At 41.0% G+C, this 25,982-nt stretch overlaps 2 protein-coding genes across 5 annotated transcripts in view; one reads left to right on the top strand and one right to left on the bottom strand.

Annotated features, from left to right (window-relative positions):
- Nucleotides 1-1,280: 1,280 nt before the first annotated feature.
- On the bottom strand, nucleotides 1,281-21,236 carry LOC124151054 (coiled-coil domain-containing protein 40-like). Of its 4 annotated transcripts, none has more exons than XM_046523351.2 (21): nucleotides 21,179-21,236; nucleotides 19,618-19,678; nucleotides 18,910-19,015; nucleotides 17,694-18,158; nucleotides 17,541-17,657; nucleotides 14,583-14,633; nucleotides 13,807-14,075; nucleotides 13,390-13,473; nucleotides 12,954-13,173; nucleotides 12,064-12,221; nucleotides 11,771-11,911; nucleotides 11,557-11,660; nucleotides 10,844-11,087; nucleotides 10,266-10,448; nucleotides 9,390-9,635; nucleotides 7,941-8,154; nucleotides 7,169-7,430; nucleotides 5,966-6,154; nucleotides 5,554-5,674; nucleotides 3,807-3,965; nucleotides 1,281-2,144 (listed from the first exon to the last, which is right to left on the bottom strand). In XM_046523351.2, the coding sequence occupies exons 1-21, from the start codon at nucleotides 21,196-21,198 to the stop codon at nucleotides 1,896-1,898; spliced, it is 3,663 nt and encodes a 1,220-aa protein (XP_046379307.2). In that variant the 5' UTR covers nucleotides 21,199-21,236; the 3' UTR covers nucleotides 1,281-1,895. The 4 variants fall into 4 exon arrangements, with proteins under 4 accessions (XP_046379307.2, XP_046379306.2, XP_046379305.2 ...); XM_046523350.2 differs by having other exon boundaries at nucleotides 17,541-17,663; nucleotides 17,700-18,158; XM_046523349.2 differs by having other exon boundaries at nucleotides 17,541-17,947; nucleotides 17,981-18,158.
- Nucleotides 21,237-21,290: 54 nt separating this feature from the next.
- Nucleotides 21,291-25,982, top strand: part of LOC124151056 (TBC1 domain family member 16-like) — a 42,659-nt gene continuing 37,967 nt past the window's right edge. The window contains exon 1 of the mRNA XM_046523352.2: nucleotides 21,291-21,325. The gene's annotated coding sequence lies outside the window, so the exon portion shown is untranslated. The remainder of the gene's footprint in view (nucleotides 21,326-25,982) is intronic.

The raw sequence follows: 25,982 nt of genomic DNA, 5'->3' as shown, positions 1-25,982 counted from the left end.
CAGAAGAGGCTACTGACAGGATCGGGTGGTCAGACTTACTGACTTGGTTGATGCATGTCATCCCAATTGCATGGATCGATGCTCATGATGTCAATCACTGGATTGTCTGATCCAGACTTGATTATTTACAGACTGCTGTCATATAGGTGGAATATTGCTCAGTGCGGTGTTGAACAACAAGGAAAGATTACAAGATGTGTGCTTTGAGAAAGTGGTTAATGCCAGTTTAAATATATACTGTTACCTGAAACAAGCATATCTCACTGTCCCATCACACATCTCAACGTACGTATTGTGTAAACTAATCAAAAGAAGTTCAAGAATATGTGACTTGTTTCACATGACAAAACTGAATCTGTCCTAGCTGTATTGCAATGCCCTCCAACTGTTGATGTTCTTTAACTTATATATTGAATGTGTCTGGGATACTGGGAATGTGCAACAGTAGAAATACTACTTATCAATATAAGCCTGGCACAGGACATCTCTTATATGCAGGAAGATACAGAGCATCCTGACACATGGAATATTGTTTGTTTGTTTGTTGTTTAACGCCACTATCAGCAATATTCCAGCAATAAGAGGACGATCTGTAAATAATTGAGGCTTGACCGGACAATCAAGCGAGTGATATCATGAGCATCGATCTATACAATTAGGATATCATGACATGCATCAACCAAGTCAGCAAGCCTGACCACACGATCCTGTTAGTCGCCTCTTTTGACAAACATAGTCGCCTCTTACGACAAGCGTGGGTTGCTGAAGACCTATTCTAACCCACATCTTCACGAGTTGACAGATGGCATTAGTACTACAGTTTAACGATTATGAGTGGATGAAACCTACCACTGTCTTCTCATGTGCACGTTCCACAACGATACAGTCTCTAAAAGGGGGACTAGGCAGCTTATTCTAATACTTCAGTCTCATTACAATCATATCTTATTACACACTCCCGCTACACAGATGTGAAAACATCCCATTACAGGTCAAGCCAGATCAAGATTGCAAATACCTGACACACCACTTTGCTCGTCTGCTGGGTCTATTTTTCGGATGTTGATTGATGCAGTCGTTAATGATTACCCTTATGACACAGAGACGGCCACAAGTGGATGTAAATACGTATGGGTCAAGGAAAAAACTGCATCAAAGCTTGGACATTATCTCCCACTGAAAGGCAATGCTCATTGATTGCTCATTTTTTTTGTGAAACCCCCAAACTAACTCACTCACTCTTGAGGATTAATGAATGAATAGGAACACTCACACACTGCTTGTATAAATCATAGTTTATTCATGTGATTCCAGCATTATATTTAAATATATATATGTTGTAAAGTGACTGAAATATTTAGGCTTTTTGGAAATTGCCTTTGTGAAAATTCCAGTCATTTTACAACTTGACTGTAACATATACACTTGAACAAATGAGCCCATATTTGAAGACTCAAATTGTAGATTTAGGACAAAGCTTTGCTTGCAAAATAATTCTTCCAAGTTCAGTATTTCCAAAAAAAGTGAAAAAAGGAGCAAATTTGGCATTTTAAAAGGAAATAATCTGTTAAAAAAGAAATGGACGGACAAACACATTAACATATCACAATACCTAAATTTAACTTAATAACTTATATACAATAGATAACTTTAATGTACAGAACAAAATATACAGACATTTTCATTGTACAGATTATTTCACACAAGGTCTTGACCATAGCATTCAAACCAGAATGATATTTATAGAACATAAATCTCAAACAGACCGTCAACTACAAGCAATGCATTAAACAGTAGGTGATGACTTGCTAGAAAAACTGTTCCAGATATTGATTGGCAAGCAAAAAATCAATCCTGTAGGTCCTCGATTACATGCATCGATGCTGGTGAATACATTAATCCTCATCATGGGGCACTCCCCGGGAGCTGAGAGCGATGGTGACGTTCCTCAATGCTGGTTGTACGTGTGGGAACTCCTGGTTGAGCCTGTCCACGATGGTGCTGAGCGCCTGCATGCGATCTATCTGCTTGTTGTGTTCTGTCTCCAGGGAGGACTCCGACTTGCACAGCATGGTGTACTTGCCATCCTTCACTTGCTGGTAATATTTGTGTTTCTGCTGTTTGGCAACAAGGTCCTTCATATTCTGGAACATATTCAATCATATTGGAATTACATTTACTTACCATATTTTCTTGAGTATAGAGTACCCCTTACCCCCTCTAGGTGATGCAGTATTTTGGAAAAAAGGATTTTTTTAGCCTTATGCGCAGTCAGATATTTTCGACTCGTTTCAGGTGCAGTCATGATATGAAACATCAATTAAGAACTTTGCCATTGTGCCATTGTGTGAATAAAGGCAACTGCAAATTGCAGATTCAAATAAATATATTATGCATTTGAATATTAATGATATTGTAATTACATCCGAATTGACTCCATGATCTATGACATTGTTTGTTTACCTCTCTCCTGTGAACAATGGATGCAATCACTTTATTTCATTATATATTTTATATTTTTGGATGATAATTGCTAAATCAATTTTCATTCATAACGTATGCAGGTTAATCTGTGTCTATTTACCTAGGAATCTCCACATCAAACCAGTGATGATATCCTATTCCTTACACAATATCATTGAGGTAAATTCTCAGCCAAATCAATTACTTTTCATTGCAGCAAGCTTTAATTGTTGTATTACTTTACGATTGATTAAAATAACAACACTGTCAAAACATGTGAATAATAAAGTCTCACAGTGGAGTGCTGACTGTGACTGGACATGTGATCATTTCCTCTATATAAAACCTTTGTGACACAACTTAATTTTTCTCTGCCCTGATACAGGATGCAGTCACAGACAATTTTATTAATAATTAGATATGAATGTGTCTGCTTTGAAACATACTCCCTGGAGCTGAAAACACGATATATTCATATATTTCTTAGATAATGAGAGTTGGCACTATAACAATTTTTATTTTAAGAATATGCTAATCAGGGTGGGGAAAATGAAAAATTGATACGAAAGAGGGGTGGCCAAACAAAATTCACAACTATAGGGGGAATGAAAAAATGAAATTTGAACATTATTTTGAGTCTGGTCATTTGTTATAGGCAGGGAGGGGGGAAAATATGATACAGATCTACAACCAATTCCACCAGCCCACACACCCTCTATAAAAAATGACCAGTCCCTTAATTCAATTCAAACACTTTCATGCATAGTTCAAATACAGTACGTTCAACTGGGGCTGGGACGAGCCCAAATTTACTACCCGGGTACCCGATCCCCTATTACCTGGCCCTACCCAGGTACCCACTGCAGGTCTCAAGAGTTGGGAACAAAATGTCTGATTGGGAATTGTTTTATAGCAGCCCTGGCCAAAACTATTTAGATACATGTATCAAAAGATCAGATCAGGCGTACACTGAAGTTGACTGAAGCTTTATCTTTACTCAGACATATACAAGTCAAAAGGATTGTGTCACATTAGCGAACATTAGCGAACATTAGCGACTTGTGGTGTAACCACTGAGCTATTGTGAGTTTTTGTCATCAAACAATATATCATATGTGACTAACCACGGGTCTGGGTAGTCCTGTGGGTACCCGGGTCCTACTCAGGACCCCCTGACCCGAGTACCCGAGTTACCCGTCCCAGCCCTACGTTGAACCCTTACATAAAGTGCTATTTCCATAGGCTGAATGCTTTAAGCCTACATACACACTAATCAACAAGAGGATAAATATCAATGTTCCCGACTCAGCAGCCACGACACCATGATAAGACACAATCCACACCTTTAACTTGACATCAAGGAGCCTCTCGATGTCCCCATCCAGGGTGTCTGCAGAGCCCTGGAGTTGCTGACAGTTCACCTGCTTCTCCTCGAGCTGCCCACTCAGCTCCTGCTGGTGATCGCGCAGCTCATGAATGTCACTGTCACAGCTTGAAGCATCCTGTAGTATAGAGAGGGCACACAGAGTGAGTGAGTGACTAGGAGAGAGAGGGAGGGAGGGAGAGTGAGTGAGTGAATGATAGAGGGAGTTTAACGCCACAGTCAGCAATATCCCAGATATATGATGGCAACCTGTACATAATTAACCTGAACCAAACAATCCAGTGATCGATATTGTGAACAATGATTCACGCTGTTGGGTATGATGACACGCTATACACTAAGTCACCAAACCTGACCACATGATATACTTGGTCATCTCTTATGACCTGCATGAGCTGCTGGGACCTGACCACACGATATACTTGGTCATCTCTTATGACCTGCATGAGCTTCTGGGACCTGATCACATGATATACTTGGTCATCTCTTATGACCTGCATGAGCTGCTGGGACCTGACCACACGATATACTTGGTCATCTCTTATGACCTGCATGAGCTGCTAGGACCTAACCACACGATATACTTGGTCATCTCTTATGACCTGCATGAGCTACTGGGACCTGATCACACGATATACTTGGTCATTTCTTATGACCTGCATGAGCTTCTGGGACCTGATCACATGATATACTTGGTCATCTCTTATGACCTGCATGAGCTGCTGGGACCTGACCATACGATATACTTGGTCATCTCTTATGACCTGCATGAGCTGCTGGGACCTGTTCTAACCCGGAATGGTTAAAGTGGTAGTCAACAAGGAAATGTCATCAGTGCTTCCTGAATCTTAATTCTGATCCCTGGTCAGTGATATATCACTTTCATGTCTGCCTGTATTAGTGTGACCCAAGCAATCCAGCAACTGACGGCATGAGCAGCGATCTATGCAACTGGGGTACCATGACACATGATAGCCAGGTTACATTCTTGTAATCAACCGATCCTCGCTGGTCAGCTTTTAGTACAATCATGGGGTAATGGCGAGTTCATTGTAATCAGCCCTAGAACAGGCAAACAATCTAACAGGAGCACTGTTTGAGTGAGTGTGAGTGTGAATTGGGCTTAACACTGCTTTTAACAGTATTCCAGTCATACCACAGCGTGTCAGCTCAATGTGGGAGGAAAGCCTGAAGTGATGCAGATCTGGCATTTACCACTTTGGTGAAACCCCAAAACCCACAAGCATGATGCTGACAAACCTGGAAACAAAATTCAGCTTGTCAGCTCAATGTGGGAGGAAAGCCTGAAGTGATGCAGATCTGGCATTTACCACTTTGGTGAAACCCCGAAAAACCCACAAGCATGGTGCTGACAAACCTGGAACCAAAATTGGGCCGAACCAGGATTTGAACCCACAATCATAGGTTTATGGCTGGCCCAAGGGACACAACTCTGCACAGTGAATTACCGCGCCTTAGGTGACTAGGCCCTCTATGCCCCCAGCACTGTTCGAAGTAATCATATGTGTTCAATGACACATTTTCAAAGTGACCCATTCTAGTACCATCATCTCAGCCGCCATTATGGTAATCTTTACAAGCACTAGGGATCTAATGTGCACAAGGCTACCAACTTAGTCACATCTGAATGACTTCCCTGATTTGCATTTTCAAACAAAATTGACAGAGGAAGAAACAAAACTTACATTTGTTGTTTGTTTTATCTTTCTACGATGCTCAGCCATCTGTCGTTCAAACGTTCCCTTGGTAACAACTTTCTGCTTCATCTTGGACTGAGAGTCACCTCGGGTTACAATGGTGTCTCTCCTGAATATATAGATGGATGTATTTAACAGGAAATATAAACAACATACTAACTGGACACCGAGTATGTCATGAACAAGTAAAGTATTGTTTTAAAGCCACTTTTAGCATTATTCCAGGATTAACCAGTGGACTTCCACAAACACCCCCTGGCCATCCCCCCCTCAAACCCAAACCATCAACATCAAAAACACAACTTCGCAACATTGTCATATTTACTGTTACAGCAAATGTGTAATAAGATATCTAACAGGTGATGAGAACTCCTACAAATACATTACACAGCTGACATACCTGGAGACGGCCTTCTCCATGTCCTGGATCATCTTCTCCTGCTGCTTCATCAGCTGACTGTACCTGACCTGCATCCGATGGATCTCGGACTTCATGGCTCTGATCTCCCCCTGTCCAATCTCAGAGTCTACAGCTGCCCGGGTCTCCCTAGCCAGCTGGGTCTTCTTCTCCCACAACATGATTTGACGCCTGAAACAAGAAATATTGGATACTTGAAAAAACTATATTTTTCCTTTAGCAGAGGATGTTAAAATATGAATAAAATTGCCAACCATCTGTCTCTACTCACTCTGCCTCCACCAGACTGTTCAGTAGCCTCTCTACCACCTGTCTCTATTCACCAGACTGTTAAGTAGCCTCACTACCCCCTGTCTCTACTCAGGCTGTTAAGTAGACTCCCTACCACCTGTCTCTACCCAGGCTGTTAAGTAGACTCCCTACCACCTGTCTCTATTCAGGCTGTTAAGTAGACTCCCTACCACTCGTCTCTACTCGGTAGCCTCACTACCACCTGTCTCTACTCAGGTTGTTCAGTAGCCTCCCTACCACCTGTCTCTATTCAGGCTGTTCAGTAGCCTCACTACCACCCGTCTCTACTCGGTAGCCTCACTACCACCTGTCTCTACTCAGGTTGTTCAGTAGCCTCCCTACCACCCGTCTCTACTCGCCTCCCTACTACCTGTCTCTACTCACTCTGACTCCACCAGACTGTTCAGTAGCCTCACTACTGCCTGTCTCTACCCACTCTGCCTCCACTAGACTGTTCAGTAGCCTCACTACCCCCTGTCTCTACTCAGGCTGTTAAGTAGACTCCCTACCACCTGTCTCTACTCAGGCTGTTAAGTAGACTCCCTACCACTCGTCTCTACTCGGTAGCCTCACTACCACCTGTCTCTACTCGGTAGCCTCACTACCACCTGTCTCTACTCAGGTTGTTCAGTAGCCTCCCTACCACCTGTCTCTACTCAGGCTGTTCAGTAGCCTCACTACCACCCGTCTCTACTCGGTAGCCTCACTACCACCTGTCTCTACTCAGGTTGTTCAGTAGCCTCCCTACCACCCGTCTCTACTCGCCTCCCTACTACCTGTCTCTACTCACTCTGACTCCACCAGACTGTTCAGTAGCCTCACTACTGCCTGTCTCTACCCACTCTGCCTCAACTAGACTGTTCAGTAGCCTCACTACTGCCTGTCTCTACTTACTCTGCCTCCACCAGACTGTTCAGTAGCCTCTCCTTCTCCTCCTTCACAGAGTCCAGATTGTCCTGCATCTCTATGGATGATCTCTCTGCTTCCTTCAAGTTGGCGATGAAGTCATTCTCAAGCAACGATGTGCCCTGCTCAAGTTCCACCTCATAGCCCTTCTCTCTGTGTAGCAGTGTGTTCAACTTGATCATGTCATTCTGCATGTTGCGGATGTGGCGGTCAATATCATATGTCTCACGTCTCTGCTGGTCAATGTCATCTGTTGATTGATATCACAAAGTATGTATCAATGTCAACTGCCATGTTTGGTGCCAAGTTTGGTGCCATGTTTGGGCAACTGTCATGCTTAGTGCCATTTCTGGCAACAGTGAATACAAGTTTACACAATGTTTTTCACAACAATGTAATTGTTCCAATTTAGAGCAGATAGATGTTGTTCGTAAAAGTATTGTGAATCATTGTCTTGAGCACAATATTATGATATGATGACACAATTACACTAGTGTTCCCACAGGGTCACACAAGCCACTGTGCGCATCTATTTCCCTTATCATTAGTAGGATGTAGTTGACAAGGGTGCACACAGAACATCAACAATGAATGACATGGGTTTCTTGTAGGCACGTACAGCAACACTATATAATGATCAGTTAAAAATTATATCCAACAGTTAAAGATTATATCCAACAGTTAAAGATTATATCCAACAGTTAAAGATTATATCAAACACATTCCATCAACAACCCATATAACGTCTATCCCAACGTACGCTCAGTCCTGATCTTCTTCTGTAAGAGGATGGTGAGCTGCTTCTTGTGCTTCTCCACGTCCTGCGACTGGTCTTCCTTGTCCTTGGTCAGTCTGACCAGCTCACTCTGCTGCCGCAGCCACATCTGCTGCAGTTCTGTGATCTCCTGCTGCGTTCCGTCTATCGTCTTCTGCAGGGAGGTGATGGTGACCTCCAGCGGACCCAGCTCCACACCCTGACAAACAAGGCATGAGGACTTATAGGGAGAGACACAGTTGGGGCTAATGCCAATTTTAACAGTACATCAGTTACATCACAATGTGTCAGCTTAGTGTGAGGTCAAAACATAAATTCTGAATTGGACAGATTCCACTGTACATCTAAATACACTCCTGGAAAGGAAGTCTATGAACATCTCCAGTAGACAGTACCCCAAGTATTGAGAACTTGCCCCAGCAGAGACATGTCCAGTAGACATCCCCCCAGCAGAGAAATGTCCAGTAGACATCCCCCCAAGTATTGAGAACTTGCCCCAGCAGAGACATGTCCAGAAGACATCACCCCAAGTATTGAGAACTTACCCCAGCAGAGACATGTCCAGTAGACATCACCCCAAGTATTGAGAACTTACCGCAGCAGAGACATGTCCAGTAGACATCACCCCAGCAGAGACATGTCCAGTAGACATCACCCCAAGTATTGAGAACTTACCCCAGCAGAGACATGTCCAGTAGACATCACCCCAGCAGAGACATGTCCAGTAGACATCACCCCAGCAGAGACATGTCCAGTAGACATCACCCCAAGTATTGAGAACTTACCGCAGCAGAGACATGTCCAGTAGACATCACCCCAAGTATTGAGAACTTGCCCCAGCAGAGACAGGTCCAGTAGACATCACCCCAAGTATTGAGAACTTGCCCCAGCAGAGACATGTCCAGTAGACATCACCCCAAGTATTGAGAACTTGCCCCAGCAGAGACATGTCCAGTAGACATCACCCCAAGTATTGAGAAATTGCCCCAGCAGAGACATGTCCAGTAGACATCACCCCAAGTATTGAGAACTTACCCCAGCAGAGACATGTCCAGTAGACATCACCCCAAGTATTGAGAACTTACCCCAGCAGAGTTGATCATGTCCAGTAGACACCACCCCAAGTATTGAGAACTTACCCCAGCAGAGTTGATCATAGACACCACCCCAAGTATTGAGAAATTGCCCCAGCAGAGACATGTCCAGTAGACATCACCCCAAGTATTGAGAACTTACCCCAGCAGAGTTGATCATAGACACCACCCCAAGTATTGAGAACTTGCCCCAGCAGAGACATGTCCAGTAGACATCACCCCAAGTATTGAGAACTTACCCCAGCAGAGTTGATCATGTCCAGTAGACACCACCCCAAGTATTGAGAACTTACCCCAGCAGAGTTGATCATAGACACCACCCCAAGTATTGAGAACTTACCCCAGCAGAGTTGATCATGTGCTCGAGCTTCTTGTTGAACTGATCAATCAGATTCTGTTTGCGTTCAATGATAGCATTTCTCTTGATAATCTCATTCTCACTCTTGGAGATGATGTCATTCTTCTGGCGGATCTCATCGTCTAGACCCTGCAGGATCTTCTTCAGTCTCTCAGTCCTGGCCTTCACATTGGACGTGTCCAGAGCATTCCGGGCAATGGTGTTCTCTACCTCTGCCATTTGGGTCTCCTGAAAACACAAACACATAAGTTGATAAAATAGATGCAAGTTACATACCAATACAACAGCATCAGCACCTTTCTCAAAGGCTTTAGAAAAAAGTGCATCATCAGTTAGTGATTTGGTGCTATTTACAGTGTAAAATAGCTAATATTTGTGACCTTTTCAAATACACAGGGTGAGTGTGAGTGTGAATTGGGCTCAACACTACTACACTGAACTGCAGAAGAATGAGGAGAATTGATGCAGACATTTGACATTTACCACTTCTGAGAAACAATTACAGGTATATATGGTTCTGACAAACCAAGATTCATACTCAGGGAAAATCCAGTGTTTCTTGCAAGCCTCAAACCCAACACTTGTGGTGCCTTAGTCAACAGGGCAACCATTTGTGAATTATTATTGCTTATAAGAGAATAACTGCTAACTATTATCATGATCATAATTCATATGATTACCAATCGATTGTCTGGATGTAAAAGCCATGAGGCTTGCCAGTTGTCTGATGGGAAGCATGTGGTGTGTGACATCTGTATTTGTATTTTGGTGGTTGTTAGAAATAAACTTGAATGAACATTATAGACAAAAACTTTGTTGGTCTTTGTCTAAACCTAAATACTATCCAGGTGAACTCACCAGACTCTTGGTGAGGTCCCTCATCTTTTTGGTCAGTTTCTTGGTGTACTGGGAAGCCTTGTCCATGGTCAGCTGGTCCCGGATCTTCTCCATGATCTCATCCTCCAGCTTCACCTTCTCCTGGTACTCACGCTCGATCTGCTTCCGCAGGCCATTCAACTCATTCATGCGCAGGGTCTTGTCCTGGGACAGAACAGATGGCGATAAGGTACGATTCCACAGTTTTATTCTCACAATCCTGATACTGCCCAGCACACAGTCATGAAGAGATTGTAACTGAATAATTGTTACTAACAAGTACCCTAATAAGAATCGTAGCATATCATAATTAATATCTATTTCTTTATTTAAGATGACTTTAGAAATGTTCAACACTTTAATTATCAAATGACTCAGCAATGGACGAATATTGGTAAATGAATGATTGCTAAATATTTTTGATCACATCAAAGTTAATCTTTCTTAGCATAGTTCAAAACAATATCAACAAAACTGCCAGAATGAAAGTAAATCTTTGATTTGAAATGTTATTATTTTAGTGTTACACACAAATGCCTTGAGCCATCATCTCAACCTACTGTTGTGGCCTTGTTGAGTGTCTGCTCAGTCTCATGCAACATCCGGGTGAAGGTCGTGTACTCGGCCTTGAGAGCGTCGTGTTTAGCCTGGCAGGTGGTCAGCTGCTTCTTGACCATGTCGATGTCCCGGTTCGTCTTGGCCAGGATCTGACACAGCTTCTCATTCTGCTCCTGCTCCTTCTGAATGGATTTCTTGAATCCCTCGATCTCAGTCTCCAGTGACAGGATCTTCTGCTGCTGCTGACTGCAATGCAGGGTTAGAAACTAACTGTGTTGGTCCACTAGTCCTTGTGATGATAACATATAGCAAAACCCTTAATAATGGCCAATTTCTACTAGTCCTTGGGATACCTTAACTATTGGCCAGTTTGGCAAGGACTATAGGACTAGTGCCAATTTCTAACGCTGCAATGGTGGGCAACAGTCAGGTGACCCATAAAATCATATTCATCCCAAACACCTTAGTGACCCATCATTTGCTGTTGGGGGGAGCTGGGATTTTGTATGGAGATATTTTCAGCTAAAGCTGTAATACCAGATATTTTGTTAGTTAAAGTTATGAGCCTGAATATTGATCTAAACTAGCTAGGACTGCAAGTTTACCGAACCTAGTGCCCCTGTGTAAAATTACCTGCGTGTACACCTTGCACATAATAAGACCCTCCTAGCTCTGGGACTAAAAATCTCCCCAATTCCTGAATTCACATTCTTACTTGAGAGCCTCCTGCATGGCAGAATGCGCCTCGTCTCGGCGCCTCATTCCAATCAGACTGCTATTCCACTGCTGAAACAGCTGCTTCTTTTCAAGGGTGATTGCCTGCAGGGAGACATTTTCAATTCAAATATACGTATCAATAACTTCAATTTTCTAAAAGATTTCAATCAAATTACAATCCTTGCCATTCTAATACCCTCCTACTGACTCACCTCAATTTCCATGTGTGCTTCCATCAGCGCTTCCTTTGCTGCCTTTGTCTCGTCCGATTGGGCGATGATCTGAGCTTCAAACATGGCCATCTCCTCCTTCAGCTTGTCCACCCTCTCCACCAGGCGGTCCACGTACAAGTCCTAGGAAGAAAATAGAACAATTCTTCAGAAATCATTACCTGAACCAAATTAGTCGATATTAAATCTTGTTAATCCTAGTTCCTTATATCATACATATTATTCATTATGCTTTCAAGAATTTGATTTTTTTTTGTAAAACTAATATATCTGACCTGTTTCTGCTTCTCCATCTCGACCTTGGCCACTTCTGACTCTGCCTTTTCCGCAGCGCGTCTCATGATTGCGATGTCACCACGCACATCCTCCTTAGCATTGTCCATGTAGAAGAGACGCAGCGCCAGGTTCTCAACCTCAGCCTGGAGTTCAGCACCTACAGGACAGCCCAGATACAGTGAGTGAGTGAGTGAGTGAGTGAGTGAGTGAGTGAGTGGGTGGGTGGGTGGGTGAGTGAGTGAGTGAGTGAGTGAGTGAGTGAGTGAGTGAGTGAGTGAGTGAGTGAGTGAGTGAGTGAGTGAGTGAGTGAGTGAGTGAGTGAGTGGATGGGTTAGTGAGTGAGTGGGTGGGTGGGTGAGTGGGTGAGTGGGAGGTTGGGTGAGTGAGTGAGTAAGTGAGTGGGAGGTTGGTTGGGTGAGTGAGTGAGTGAGTGGGAGGTTGGCTGAGTGAGTGAGTGAGTGAGTGGGAGGTAGGGTGAGTGAGTGAGTGAGTGGGAGGTTGGTTGGGTGAGTGAGTGAGTGAGTGAGTGAGTGAGTGAGTGAGTGAGTGAATGAGTGAGTGAGTGAGTGGTTGAGTGAGTTGTTGAGTGAGTTGTTGAGTGAGTGAGCGTGCATGCGTGGGTGGGTGTCTTGGTGAGTGGATAAGTGATCTGGTGTTCAACATGCATCAGCAGGTTTTTAATTAACAACTGTAAAACAAAATAAAATGGTCTAGATCCCATTCCACAAAGCAATCTTAGCGCTAAGGTGATCATAACTCCGGTACTTTAACATAAGCTTACGACAGTCTTAGTGCCACGATCGCTTTGTGGATCCTTTGTGGAACCCTGCCCTTACAGATGTTGATGTTCAGCTTAGTAGCTTCACACATAACTATCTTCCTCCCTTACCCCTCTTCTTCTCCTTGTTGACAGCCAGCTGGTTGTCCTTGTACAAGGAACGGACCTCATCCAGCTGCTGCTCTTCGTGCTGGCGATCCTGGTTGAGTGTGGAGTATTCGTCGTGGTTCTGTTCCAGCATCATCTGGTACCGAGCCAACTCCTGCTGGACTCCATACAGCTCCACACCCAGGTCCTCACGGTTCCTCTTCTTGGAGCGAAGGTTCTCCTCCTGCACACAAAATAATTATCATAGAATCAGAGTGTACCATTTGAAATATTTTGGTTGTGTTATATTGAAATATATTAGTTTCAATTTTATAAGATCCAAACCTGAGAGACTAGTCTTGATTTCACGTCAAATTTGACTAATTTGTCTATTAAAAGTTTTGGAATAATTTTCTGAGTGCTCAACATTACCATTCAAATATGCACTGATTATTCTTACCAATTCCCTCAGTTCAAGAGAGACTTTCTCGTTCTGCTTCTCCAGGTGATTCTTCAAAGCATTCTGAAATCTTCTCATCAGGGGCTGAAAAAGAGATTGTTTTAAAGTTAGAGAATGATTGAAAGAACAAAAGAATTTTGTTAATAAATTAATGTTTTAATTTTATTTACTATTTTAAAATATATCTGACATGTTGAAAACCGTAAACATTTTTGCAACAATGCATTCACATTATTCATATTTTACAAACAAATGGCAAACTTTTACCAAATATTATTAAAAAGGATTACAGAAGCCATTTATGGTCCAAACCTTACATGAACAGCTATCAAGATGATAAAACATGACCACCTTGGAGCGTATATATACAATCAGCTGTTGAAACGTACATGAACAGCTGTTCCTATCAACACTTACATGATCAGGGTCCAGGACCACCATATCAGTTTCATTATCGCTGGCATCATCAGTGTCTGCGCCAACTTCATCTACAGCTTCCTCTTCATCATCACTCCCTCCATCACTGTCGTCCCCCTCAGGGTCGGAGGGTGGGCGGTCCAGGATGTCAGTGATATTGAAATGGGTCTGAGGTGGCTCAGAGGGCATCTTGGGCTCAGGGTAGTCACCAGGTTCACCGTCATCATAAACTCCAAAATCATACTTTTGGGGGTCATCCTCATCTTCAGCTGTATCAATGCAACAACATTTCAACATTAAGTGAGTAAGATGAGTTTAAGGAGCCATGTAAGTTATATTTTTTAGGATAGCCCAAATTAAACAGATCCTTGTGCTACCACTTGGCGAAACCAATGAGTGCTGTTATTCAAGTAAAATTTCCATGACCCAAGGAACCCCTATATGTCACACTCTCACAGAGGCATAGGTGGCCCAGCGTCTAAGGTGCTGCGATTCACTGTGCAGAGTTGCGTCCCTTAGGCATGCCAGAAACCTATGATTGTGAGTTCGAATCCCGGTTCACCCCGATAATGTTTTTAGGTTTGTCAGAACCATACCCATGCTTGTGGCTTTCACTGAAGTGGTAAATGTCTGAGACCTGCATCACTTCAGGCTCTCCTCCCACATTAAGCTAACACGCTGCGATATAACTTGAATACTGTTAAAAGCGGCATAAAACCCACCTCACTCACTCACACTCTCACTGGTGGTGAGCGGATATAGGCCAGGTGACTTACCTGCCAACTCTAAGGCCATTGTATTGTCTGGTTCTTTCTCATCAGCTACATCTGTAACAAGGGCAATTTTCATCAAATCAAGGGTCAAGCAATCAAGTAATCAACACCATTACACATTTGCTTCGTTCTCCTTGATTATCCATTCTAAGATGCTTCGCTAAAAGATCAAAGGTGCTGACTGTACTTTATCCGATAAAGTACACTTTTTGACTTACGTCATAATGGACTCATGTCAGCAAGTGTCCTCATGCTTGAACTACAAAAGTTCAGGGCAAACTATACTTCATTACACTACACATGGGGTAGAGCAAACTTTATTTCTGAGTAATGTATATCCCTATTCTATTCTCTATGTACCTCTGTAACTGTAACTGTTAGCCAGTTGCTGTAACCTGTATAATGGGCCTCTTAACGGAATACACGGTGGCATCGTATAAGCGGGCCCACAATACATTTAATCAAATCAGAAGACTGTTAATTAAATTTCAGTGTAAAACATGTTTTCTGAGCACATAGACCGGGTAAGGATAGTCCTGTTGCAACAAGAATTGTATTTGTATTTTAAGATGGCACGCAAATGTCAAGTCAAATACTGGCAATATCGTCACTTGTTTCAATTACCAAAGAACTGTGTAATTTCCATATCTTATTCCTTGATCAAGAAGATTAAATAATGCAAAGAGCTCACTGGTCAGGCCTGGGTCTAAAGTGGGCTTTGTGTGCATTCTGGAGCCCTAGTCTGTTTTCTTAACTAGTTCATTACTTTGGATACATTTAACTACATAGCTCTCTCGTAGTATTAGCACAAACCTTTCTGGTACATCGTGTTTAAGTCTCACCCCTACAAGGTCACGTTTCCCCATGTTTCATGTTTTCTACTCTTGTGATGTGAGAGTGATGCTCTAGGGGTAATTGCCCTGCTAATCAGTGTTGGCTTTCTCCTCATTGTTTAAGTCCCTGGCCTTGCAGCAATATTGTAAATTTCACAATAAATTGTATATTAATAATACTTATCCAATCTTACATTATGAATTTCTTCCTTCTTCTTTTGATCCTATGTGGAAACATGCTTGAACAAAGTTTCCGGTTTCTCAAAAACAATTCACCTGAACACATCCCAACATCACCATGGTTACCACTCAAACAAATCAACTACACATTACAATCATTCTCTTTTGCAGAGCTTACAGGCTAGAGGAACTGTGATGCAGGGTTGGTTGGGAGGGCATATAGCGTGATATACTTATCCTATCTCACACTATACATTTATACCACAGTTAGGTGGTGGGGCGCAGATACAACCATAAGACATACACAAGGAAGCTGGTGCTAAACACTGGAATAAAAAATCTATCACACTGCCTAGACAAAAAAATGGTGAGTGGGAAAAATACACTATAACAGGTGATATGATCCCTATACGTTAGTTGGACATTTAAGAGTTGACTTTCTCTTTGTGTGAGTTCATTGGAGTATGAACCTTCATAGAGCGAGGGCCAAACTGTATGAACGTCGAAGCTTGCGACGATGTTCATACAATGTTTGGCCCTCACTTTATGCAGGTTCATAATCCAATGAACTCACACAAAGAGAAAGTCAACCCTTATAAATTTTTATATCACTATTTTTACAGCAAATAATGTAGACCTAGATCCATACACAATGATATTTAGTAATGGATACATGTGATTTAATGTTTACAGACACCAAAACAACAAACCGCTGTATTGCGGAATAAAATAGTTCTCAAAACAAGAGTTGACATGAGCGTATGTATGCTTAACATGCTCTACAAGAACAACTTTTGTAGTTTCTTTACAACAAAATTATTCAAATCATTGGACGAGAAAGATCTGTTAAGAACTACCTCAGTAAGTCAGTCACAATGACAGCACATTGTAATACGTTTACTTCAAGGACCACCGTCAAAATGGCCGACACGATAAACGTGACGGGAAAGATTTCGGAAGTTGTTAATGAACCTGTGGCGGTTACTGTACATGTTTTAGTCATCATTGATCAATTGGCCGGTCATTGAAAGATGATTGTAAAGATGTGTCCAATAGATACTCAGGTAAATTAATAGATTACTGTAGACTGTCACTGTAGTCTAGCCACAGATCGAGCCAATACTACAATACTTTGGATGTGCGTTAGTTTGTTTTGTTCACTAGCATGGGTCGTAGTGAGGATATTTGTTAATGATCATGCAGTCAAACTCTATGACTTTGATCAATGTAAACTAAAACACTGAGTTCAAGATTAAAGGATCTAAATGATCGGTAGAACGCTTCTGTATTTATTCGTGCTACGGAATTCCTAGGGGATCCCCTAGGAATGTGGAAGCAGTCCATCAGTGTTTACGTCATTTCAAGATTTCGTGTAAAATGTATGAGCGTCAAATAGTGTCATTCATACACTTATGAACGTCAATTTTGGGGTCATGTGACTGACCTCTCGTCCAATGGAAAAGCCGTATATCGTGTAAACTTCAAAATAAAAAATTATAACAACATGAATTTGGGTAGATCATGCGTTACATCGTTACATGAATGGCTGCATAGCTGTAAATAATAATTGATACAGCGTACGACTTATAATCGATGCGGAATGGGTCTCCAGCCAATCAAGTCTACCAGACAAGAATTGGTGAAGACCCTAGAGGTCAGTAACAGAGATGTCAAGGAGGGAGTGGGAAGCGAAGACCATATTGGACTTCCAGAAACAGCCTTCCATAATGGCAGAGAGAGACAAAAGTTTGAAAATACAACACAACACCATTAAACCTAATACTAATAAGCACATCTGCATATGTCACCTGGGTTTCCTTCCACAAAGCAATCTTAGAGTTATGACTATTGTAAGCCTATGTTAAAGTATGGTTACAATCATATCAGTGCTAAGATCACTTTGTGGAATGGGCCCCTGGACAGGATACTAATATAAAGCTTGACTCACCGATCTCTTTCTCAGTAACTGAGTCTGTCCTCTTGATACCTGATCCAGGTCGGCTACCTGCGTTAGATGCAGGTCGACTCCCTTGACCTGACTTGGCTGCAGATGCAGGTCGACTCCCTTGACCTGACTTGGCTGCAGATGCAGGTCGACTCCCTTGACCTGACTTGGCTGCAGATGCAGGTCGAGACCCGTCCTGTGGGGAGACCTTGCCTTCTGCTGTGGGTGTGGTTGACCCTACCCTCTCTCCTGTGACAGCAAGGGGGCTAGTGGGGCTGACTGACTTAGCAGCAGATGCAGGTCGACCTGCAGCTGAGGATGGTCGAGCTGTGGCTGATGATGGTCGAGCTGTAGCTGATGGAGGGCGGTCGCTTGTGGGCGTGGGTGTACGTCCAGTCTTGGCTGCTGATGTTGGACGTGAATCAGCCTTAGGGGTAGCTGATGTTGGACGTGAATCAGCCTTAGGGGTAGCTGACGTTGGACGTGAAGCAGCCTTAGGTGTAGCTGACGTTGGACGTGAATCAGCCTTAGAGGTAGCTGATGTTGGACGTGAATCAGCCTTAGAGGTAGCTGATGTTGGACGTGAATCAGCCTTTGGAGCAGCTGATGTTGGACGCGAACCTAGTCATTAAAGGATATTTTAGAACAACCACCAGACTATCAAACTCCTCCAGCTAAAAGGGACAGTATGGAAACATTCAGAAAAGAATGTACAACTGCCTTCTACAGGCATATAGTTATGTGCCATTTTTGTTGCATATTTAGCAATATTTACTGCAATATTCAGTATTTGGAGATATCCATATCCAAAATAACAAGATCAGACAGCTGCAAATCATTATGTTCATCCATGTTATCAATATTATGAGCCATGATAAAGATTATCATTAAGTGGTTAAGAGGCAAGGGTTACACAAGATGCCATTGGTTTGATAACAATTTCTGCAATTTTCCTCAAAATCCTTGACAATGGCGTTGTGAGAGGTAGAACATTTTAAGGCAACTGAAGGCAGTTTGTATGTGTTAACACATTAAAAAAAGTGTAAAAAATATTTATTAGCTTACAGATTTAAAAAAACAACAATCTTGGTTAGTAGGTGGGAAAAAATAATGTAATGGCACTGCTAGTAGCTCACCTAGATATGTAGTCTACAATTAAAATGTCAACAGAAACAGACACTCTACAAAAGTTGCTGTCGGCACTGCTATTCAAATATTGTCGGCATAAATAGTATCAACGAATGTGAAACAAGTAACTAGCTACATGTCTTCATGATGTTTGTATATCTTCAAGAATAAATGTACAATTACAGAACATTGTTGAATAACATCTGCTTGTCTACATAAATAGAATTAAATACAAAATGGTTACCCCCAGCAGATTTTCTCCCTGACTGTGGTCTTGAGGAGGGTTTGGCTGACCCTGGTCGGGACGAGGGTTTGGTTTCTCCACCTTCCTCCATGGCGTCTGTTTCAAACTGTGGATAAAAGTCTCCATTACTGAATGTCACACTTCAGGTTCGTCACACTCCCATTAGACGTTAGTCTTCAATCAGTATGCCCATCAAGGAGCTCTTCAGCCAAAGGGAGGGTTTAGCATTGTGCTATTACTACTTACTGGACCGCCTCCGTGGGCGGCTAAGGGGCTAAAACAAAGACTGGTCGGTTCGGAGTCAGTATATTGTGTCTGAGTGGGGTATTCATGTTAAACTGTGGCATGGTATCTCAGCGAGCTAGCACTATAAATCTGCATCAGTCTGAACTAGTACAAGCAGCCACACAAACATACACACGTACATGCACGTTGCTATATAAGTGCAATAATCTTGGACGCGATGTTAAACCCAATTTCACCTCACCTCACCTATTACTACTTACTGACTTTTATTAACATGATTAGTAATTTAATAGTTTGGTTTACAGGACAATAATTCAACAACTGTATCATTCATGATTATCATTTGCTCATCATACTGTTGTACAAATCATACATTACAAAGTAAGGCATATCAAAGTCAATACGACTATTTAGACCAGTGATGCTGTTCAGATTGCTTGGAAAATATCAAAAATGTAATACCTCTTTTAGAGCTTCTGTTGTCACCTTGGAGACAACATCCTGAACTTTAGAAGAAGAGGGTCTGGAAAACAGGAAATTATAAAAGATGAGAATGAACATGAAATTGAAAAATATAATGGAAACATAAAAACAAAGATCGTGGGAGTGAATTGGTGTTTTATTAGGGTTTTATCAGTCCCTTGATTTCCACTTGCATGGAGTCAGGGAAACACATTGAAAAAATACATGAAAGATCTGACGTCAAAGTAATGAGAGTAACATTGTGAACACATTAACACCATGCTCTGACAGTTAAATGGTATTGAACACAATGCGCCTGTTTAGAAGACTCAAGCAGTGATAGAAACTAACATATTAGTCCACTAGTCCTTCTACTCAGTTGACGATGTAACATGTACGTGAGACAGGTTTTGTTACTTGTAAGAGTACCTATCTGACTGCATGTGCATGGACAACGGATTTCTGGACAAAAAAAGGGTCTACAATAATGATAACGTGATGATGATAACATATAAGAAAACCCTTAAATATTGCAAATTTCTACTTGTCCTTATACCTGTTGGGCAGTTTGGCAAGGACTATAGGACTAGTGCCAATTTCTATCACTGGTGTGTCATCAAGTTCTAGGTTGGGAAGAATGTTTAAAAGGGTGTCATCAAGTTCTAGGTTGGGAAGAATGTTTAAAAGGGTGTCATCAAGTTCTAGGTTGGGAAGAATGTTTAAAAGGGTGTCATCAAGTTCTAGGTTGGGAAGAATGTTTAAAAGGGTGTCATCAAGTTTTGGTCTGAGAAGGATGTTTCAGGGGGTGTCATCAAGTTCAATGTTTGTCATTATCTGTACAATACTGAACATCGGGCAATTCTTCTACCCTTAAGACACAGCACGAGAGTTATGGATTGTAAACAAACAGCAGAGGTAACCACTTCATCATATGCACTACATGGTAAATACACTGTTATTTATGTTTGTTAGCCAAGTGGTAATGGAACATTGTGAAATGAAAAGTATGCCATCCACAGATTTTCACAATGGCAGATGCCATGCTGGGTTGTTTTTTTTGTTTTTGTTTAACCCCCACTCAGCAATATTTCAGCTATATGACAGCGGTCTGTAAATAATCAAGTCTGGACCAGACAATCCAGTGATTGGTATCATACGCATCGATCTAGGCAATTTGGATTCGATGACCACGCAATCCCGTTAGTCTTTAATATTTTCAAACCTAAGTCCTTGTTTATTAGGTTGGACAGTGTGAAAACCACTTGCCAAATATTCTTTAACCTTACTAAGTTTTGTGAGAATCAGATGGAAAGAAAGGTAACAGCAGTAAGATGTACCTAGCTCTTAGTCTTACATTATTTACTGTGATAATCAGAAAGTCAGTTTCTTGGAAAATAAATTCATCACTATCTCCGTCGCCCATTAGTCATAAATTTTACCTTTGACACAGATCTGGACACCATTATTATTGAAAAAACAAACCTGCATAGTTTCAGATTTAAAGCTATAAACAAATGCAAGATATTTTCGTAAATATATCCGCAATGAGTTCACAACAAACCTTTCCTGTTTGTCCGCCATACTGTAAATTGTTGCTATGCGTCAACAACAACCTGTTGTGGAATTGTGGGTAAAACTGTCGAACCAATAGAAATCGTCGTTACAACATTCACTGGGAATTATTCAAGATGGTGGCGTGTGACAGACGGTAAGTAGTTGAACGCCGATTTTCTAACACAAAGTTTGTTTTGCGCTCTCATTGTGTTATCAGCGATTTTTCAAGACATTTAGAAATTATGTTAAATATTTTTCTGTTCAATTCATCATAAGTATGTGTATATACGTGTGAATTTGCCGCTTTGGCGACAATACTGTGTGTTGTTTTTATTCCTTATCCGCCCCCGTCAATGCTGACTTGTTTGACATCAATGGGCAGTTAGATGAGAATGCAACATTTTTTTTATTTAACTCGGAGCTTTCGAATTCTTAACTTCGGGAATCTAAACTGTTTACTATGTTTGTTCAGAGGGAAATAGGCATTGCTGAACGGACCAATCAGTTCATGTAACTTGGAAACAATTTCACCCCAAGCACAACTGTTGTCTTATGCTAGGTGCAAAGATTATAACTTGTGTTTACATTGCAAGGTATTCAAGCTGGTAAACTAAAGATTGGACCCCAGCCAATATGTAGTTTCAGTAAGCTGAATCAGGTCATTCAAACAACACTTTACACATCTGCTGACGCAAATGTTATGATGAAGATCAATCTACCACTGAATAATCCATTTCCCTTGTATTACAGAGAGACAATGTCCCATTTTCGCACAGGAATCTATTACTATGTCTAGACCTGCACAGAAATTGGAAACCAAACTTTGTAGCCTAGTCACCATTTATGTGTCACTTAGTGAATTACTTAGTGGAATAACAGTAGGTTGGGTTGAAGCAACATTCATATTGATGATGATGATCACATCAGCTCTGTTACCAATGTAGAGTACACATCATAGGGTTCAACACTGATTATCTATCTGTTTAGGAGACTCAACACCCGTCACATTTGAATATTAGTCTAGAAACTCTGCCTTCAAACACATTATTGGTCAATTTCAACAAAAATGAAAACAACAGCAGCATAATACTTATAAATACCTATCAAAAACTCATGTACTATACTGTTAAAATACTCTTTGCTATTTGAGAATGTAACAAATATGTCATAAAATAACCAATGTATTTTTTATTTAATCATAATTATTTGTGTTTAGTCTTCTACCTTGTTTTGGTCAGTCTTTTGTATTGGACAGGTATCTGCCGGTGGATTATAAGTCCACTCAACCATGACCTATGTGATTATTAGCTGTCTGACAAGTGGGGTGTCTGACAAATGAGGAGACACCTGATATCGCTGTTGTAACAGCTTAATTGACCTTTGACTTTTAAGCCGACAATCAATTACCTTAATTGCAAATGAGACTTCATGGCTCACTGCTCACATGTGTTTCTATCAGGTTTAATTTGTCTGTTTACATTCCACTATGCATGTACCATGTAAGCTGCTAAGTTGTTACTGGCAATACTCTTTGTCTTATATAATTATGGTAATTGACACGAATTTGATTACCCCAAGCAATGTGTAGAAATGATTTAATCTGATAAGATATAATATCCTGAAGTGATATATAAAATACAAATGTCTGCTAGCCGGAGCAGAATGTTGTTTCAATTAATCATTATAATTCATAATTAAATGGTTTAAGTTTCAATCAAAGAATCAATCAAGTAATCTGTGTAATGCTTATGCTTTTTAATTTTTTTAATTTGTGGGAGATAATAAAACAGAATGTTACATGAATACCAAGTGTCCCAGTGTATTGCTGTTGCAACAGTTCTTATAGATAAATGGTAGATGTATTTGTGTTAAAGAATAGAGCAAACTATCATTTGAAGGGTTTTCTATTATTGTCATGACAAATAAAATGAAACATTGCTTTGAATTTATGATTTTTTTCACTCCATCATGAGAAATCATTAATTGATCATTGATTGCTTTTTAAACCAAATGGCAATGCTAATTTTAAAAGTGTTAACCAGTTCCCAGCACTTCTGAACATGTCTATATTTGTTCTAATCCCCATGAAATACCAGATGTTTCAGATGAACAGGGTTTCACTGTAAATGTTCTAACCCTCACTCTACATGGACACTTGAGATACTGGTTCCTGTGTATACAACTACTATTTGGTGCTGATGAAGTTCTTGTTGATTGCTCCATCATTTCATTATGTTAATTGGATTATTGAGGTCGCCACGTTACACAAAGGGTAGTTTTCTACCTACCATACACTGCTTACACAATTTGTCAATCTACCCTATCAAAATATTTATCAATCTACTTACCTGACAAAGAGCAAGATGTTTATGAAATTGAACTTTACTTTTAAATACTAACTATCATGCTTATTTCTTGTCCTGTATTCATGGTATTAGATTATCGGACATTTGGAAAAATGTTGTTCTTCATCAGGAATCAAAGTTTGTCATATGAACCTCTTTGGGTTTGGATCCATCTGCTTTATGAGAGCAAGGAACCAGTTATTTAATTTTATTACTGTTTCAAATTGACTGAGGAGAGGTGAAGACTGTCAGAGTACTGATCCACCTGACAAGTTGACCGAGTGATAGACAAGTCCTGAATTCTTTTCCATTGTATCAACTGAAAAGGCTGGTAATTGGTGACTAACTTTCAGTATGAATACAATACTTATATTTAGTCTATATGTGATACAAGGAAAGAATTACCAACTATTGTAATGCTAGAAATAGAATGGAAATGGTTTAAACATAACATCTGTGACAAACGTCCTTGTTGTCGCATCAGGGAATAGGGATAAACATATTCTGGTTTTAAGTGTTCTACTTTTAGTTCATCTTTACCATATTAACCAGTTTCCCCTGACATTAAAATCATATACATTTGTATGCATATTAAAAAACTGAGGAATTGCATGAGGGGAGGTGAAATGGAGTTTAACATTGCATTATCAGATTATTTTCACTTCATATTGTTTCGTTGTTTAATGCCACACTTAGCAGTATTCCAGTTATATGACAGCTGTCTGTAAATAATCGAGTCTGGACCAGACAATCCAGTGACTGACGTCATGAGCATTGATCTACACATTTAGGATACAATGACATGCGTCAACCAAGTCAGTGAGTCTGACCACCAGATCCTGTTAGTCACCTTTTTTGGCAAGCATGGGTTGCTGAAGACCTATTCTAACCTGGATCTTCACGGGTCTTCACTTATGTAGTGATGTGGATGTATGTTTGTATGGCTGCTTACAATGCCATTTATTGCAAGAGGATGATGGGGAATTGTTGCTTTGTGACAGTAGTATTCATTGCGAGACAATACATGGCACTAGTGCAGAAATGGCAAGTAAACAGGCATCATAAGGTAGGGGAACTTATTCAGACAAATTGCTAATGATTTCAACAATCAGTTTGTATGATGAACACGGGAGATGGTACTATGGATATACAACATTTTTATTACAATTGATACAATGTTTCGATGTAGATATTAACACCATTATCAGGCAAGTGATGTGCAGTTAAGTGAAGAAACTGTGTGCATTTCACATACAGCTGCAGGATGAAGAAGTTGCACCCACTGAATCTTCATGACAAATTCAGGAGTTTGTTGTTGAGGCAGAGGCCATATACAGAGGGACAGGCGTCAGCAGTAGATTATCACTTATGGCCACTGCTGTGCCCATGAGTGAAATTGATACATTGGGTCGTCCTGCTGCTTTTCTCCTGCCAGTGGTCAAGATGCACGACTCATGTGCAGATGCTCTTATTTGAGGACTTCCATAGTCTGGTAAACAATCTTACACAATGCTTGAATGCTGAGAGTTCATTCCCTTAGCTTCCCCTCAAGTGCACATGCTGACATAACAATGATATTTCAAGTATTAGGCTGAGTGCAGTTAAAATCAGATATACTTTCTGATGGATGCCCTTTTCAAAACACCCAAATAAATAAGAAATAAATTATGCAACCACAAAGAAATATAATAAATCTTCCGATTGACTCCTGTAAAAGAACTTTGTTTCATATTTAATGGAGTATTTTCATTTGCAGGCGCCATTTTCTTTTTGTGAGATAGAACACTGGGATGTGGTACAATCTAACCGTTCGTTAATTCGCAAGAATGTTAATGTATACATATAGTTACTTATATGTAATAAACGCCCTTTAACAATTAGGAAAACTAACATAACTCAACTTAGTAAAGGGTTGGACAGCTGATTAGTCTATTCACGAAAAGCCTCTCATGTAAATCTTCAAATCAAGTCTCGTGTGAAAGTGCTGCTTGGTCTCGCACGGCAGTGATCGGTCTCCCAGCTAGTCCTGAGGCCGGTTCCTTGGTAAATGGTCTCTGGATGAGGTTATGAGGCCAGTCCTTGTACCCTTTGCACATAGGATTGATTTCAGTTTGAATTCCAACAGGATAATGCCCATCCAAACAAAACTTGTCTTTCAATGGATATTTCGAGAAATGGGAACACCTGTATGCTGCCTTGGTCAATTATGTCTTGACTTTAACTCTCAACCCCCTTGAATGTCTGTGGGAGGAACATGATGAACTTTGATATCACATGCACCAATGTCCTGTAGCGCTTCACAATCATGACCAACCCGTTGCAGCTCTCCAAGAAAAGTGGACCGGGATCCCCGTGCTACCATGATGTCATGCAGTTGCCTCATGCTAACACTTATGCCAGTCGATCAATCAATGATCAGTAAGTGGTCAGACAACCAATGAACATTTAGACCACATAGATCTCTTA

This window comes from Haliotis rufescens, unplaced genomic scaffold, assembly GCF_023055435.1.
Source record: "Haliotis rufescens isolate VD_foot unplaced genomic scaffold, xgHalRufe1.0.p SCAF_20, whole genome shotgun sequence".
Classification (NCBI taxonomy): domain Eukaryota; kingdom Metazoa; phylum Mollusca; class Gastropoda; order Lepetellida; family Haliotidae; genus Haliotis; species Haliotis rufescens.
The sequence above is the reverse complement of the archived record's forward strand: the minus strand, read 5'-3'. Positions and strand labels throughout refer to the sequence as shown.

Excerpts from the sequence above, each read along its gene's own strand:
- LOC124151054 (XM_046523348.2), bottom strand. The coding sequence starts at position 21,198 with ATGGCGGACAAACAGGAAAG. Across the intron at positions 13,474-13,806 it reads TGGTCCTGGACCCTGATCAT|CCCCTGATGAGAAGATTTCA; the intron begins GTAAGTGTTGAT and ends TCTCTTTTTCAG. Across the intron at positions 9,636-10,265 it reads GGGACCTCACCAAGAGTCTG|GAGACCCAAATGGCAGAGGT; the intron begins GTGAGTTCACCT and ends TTGTGTTTTCAG.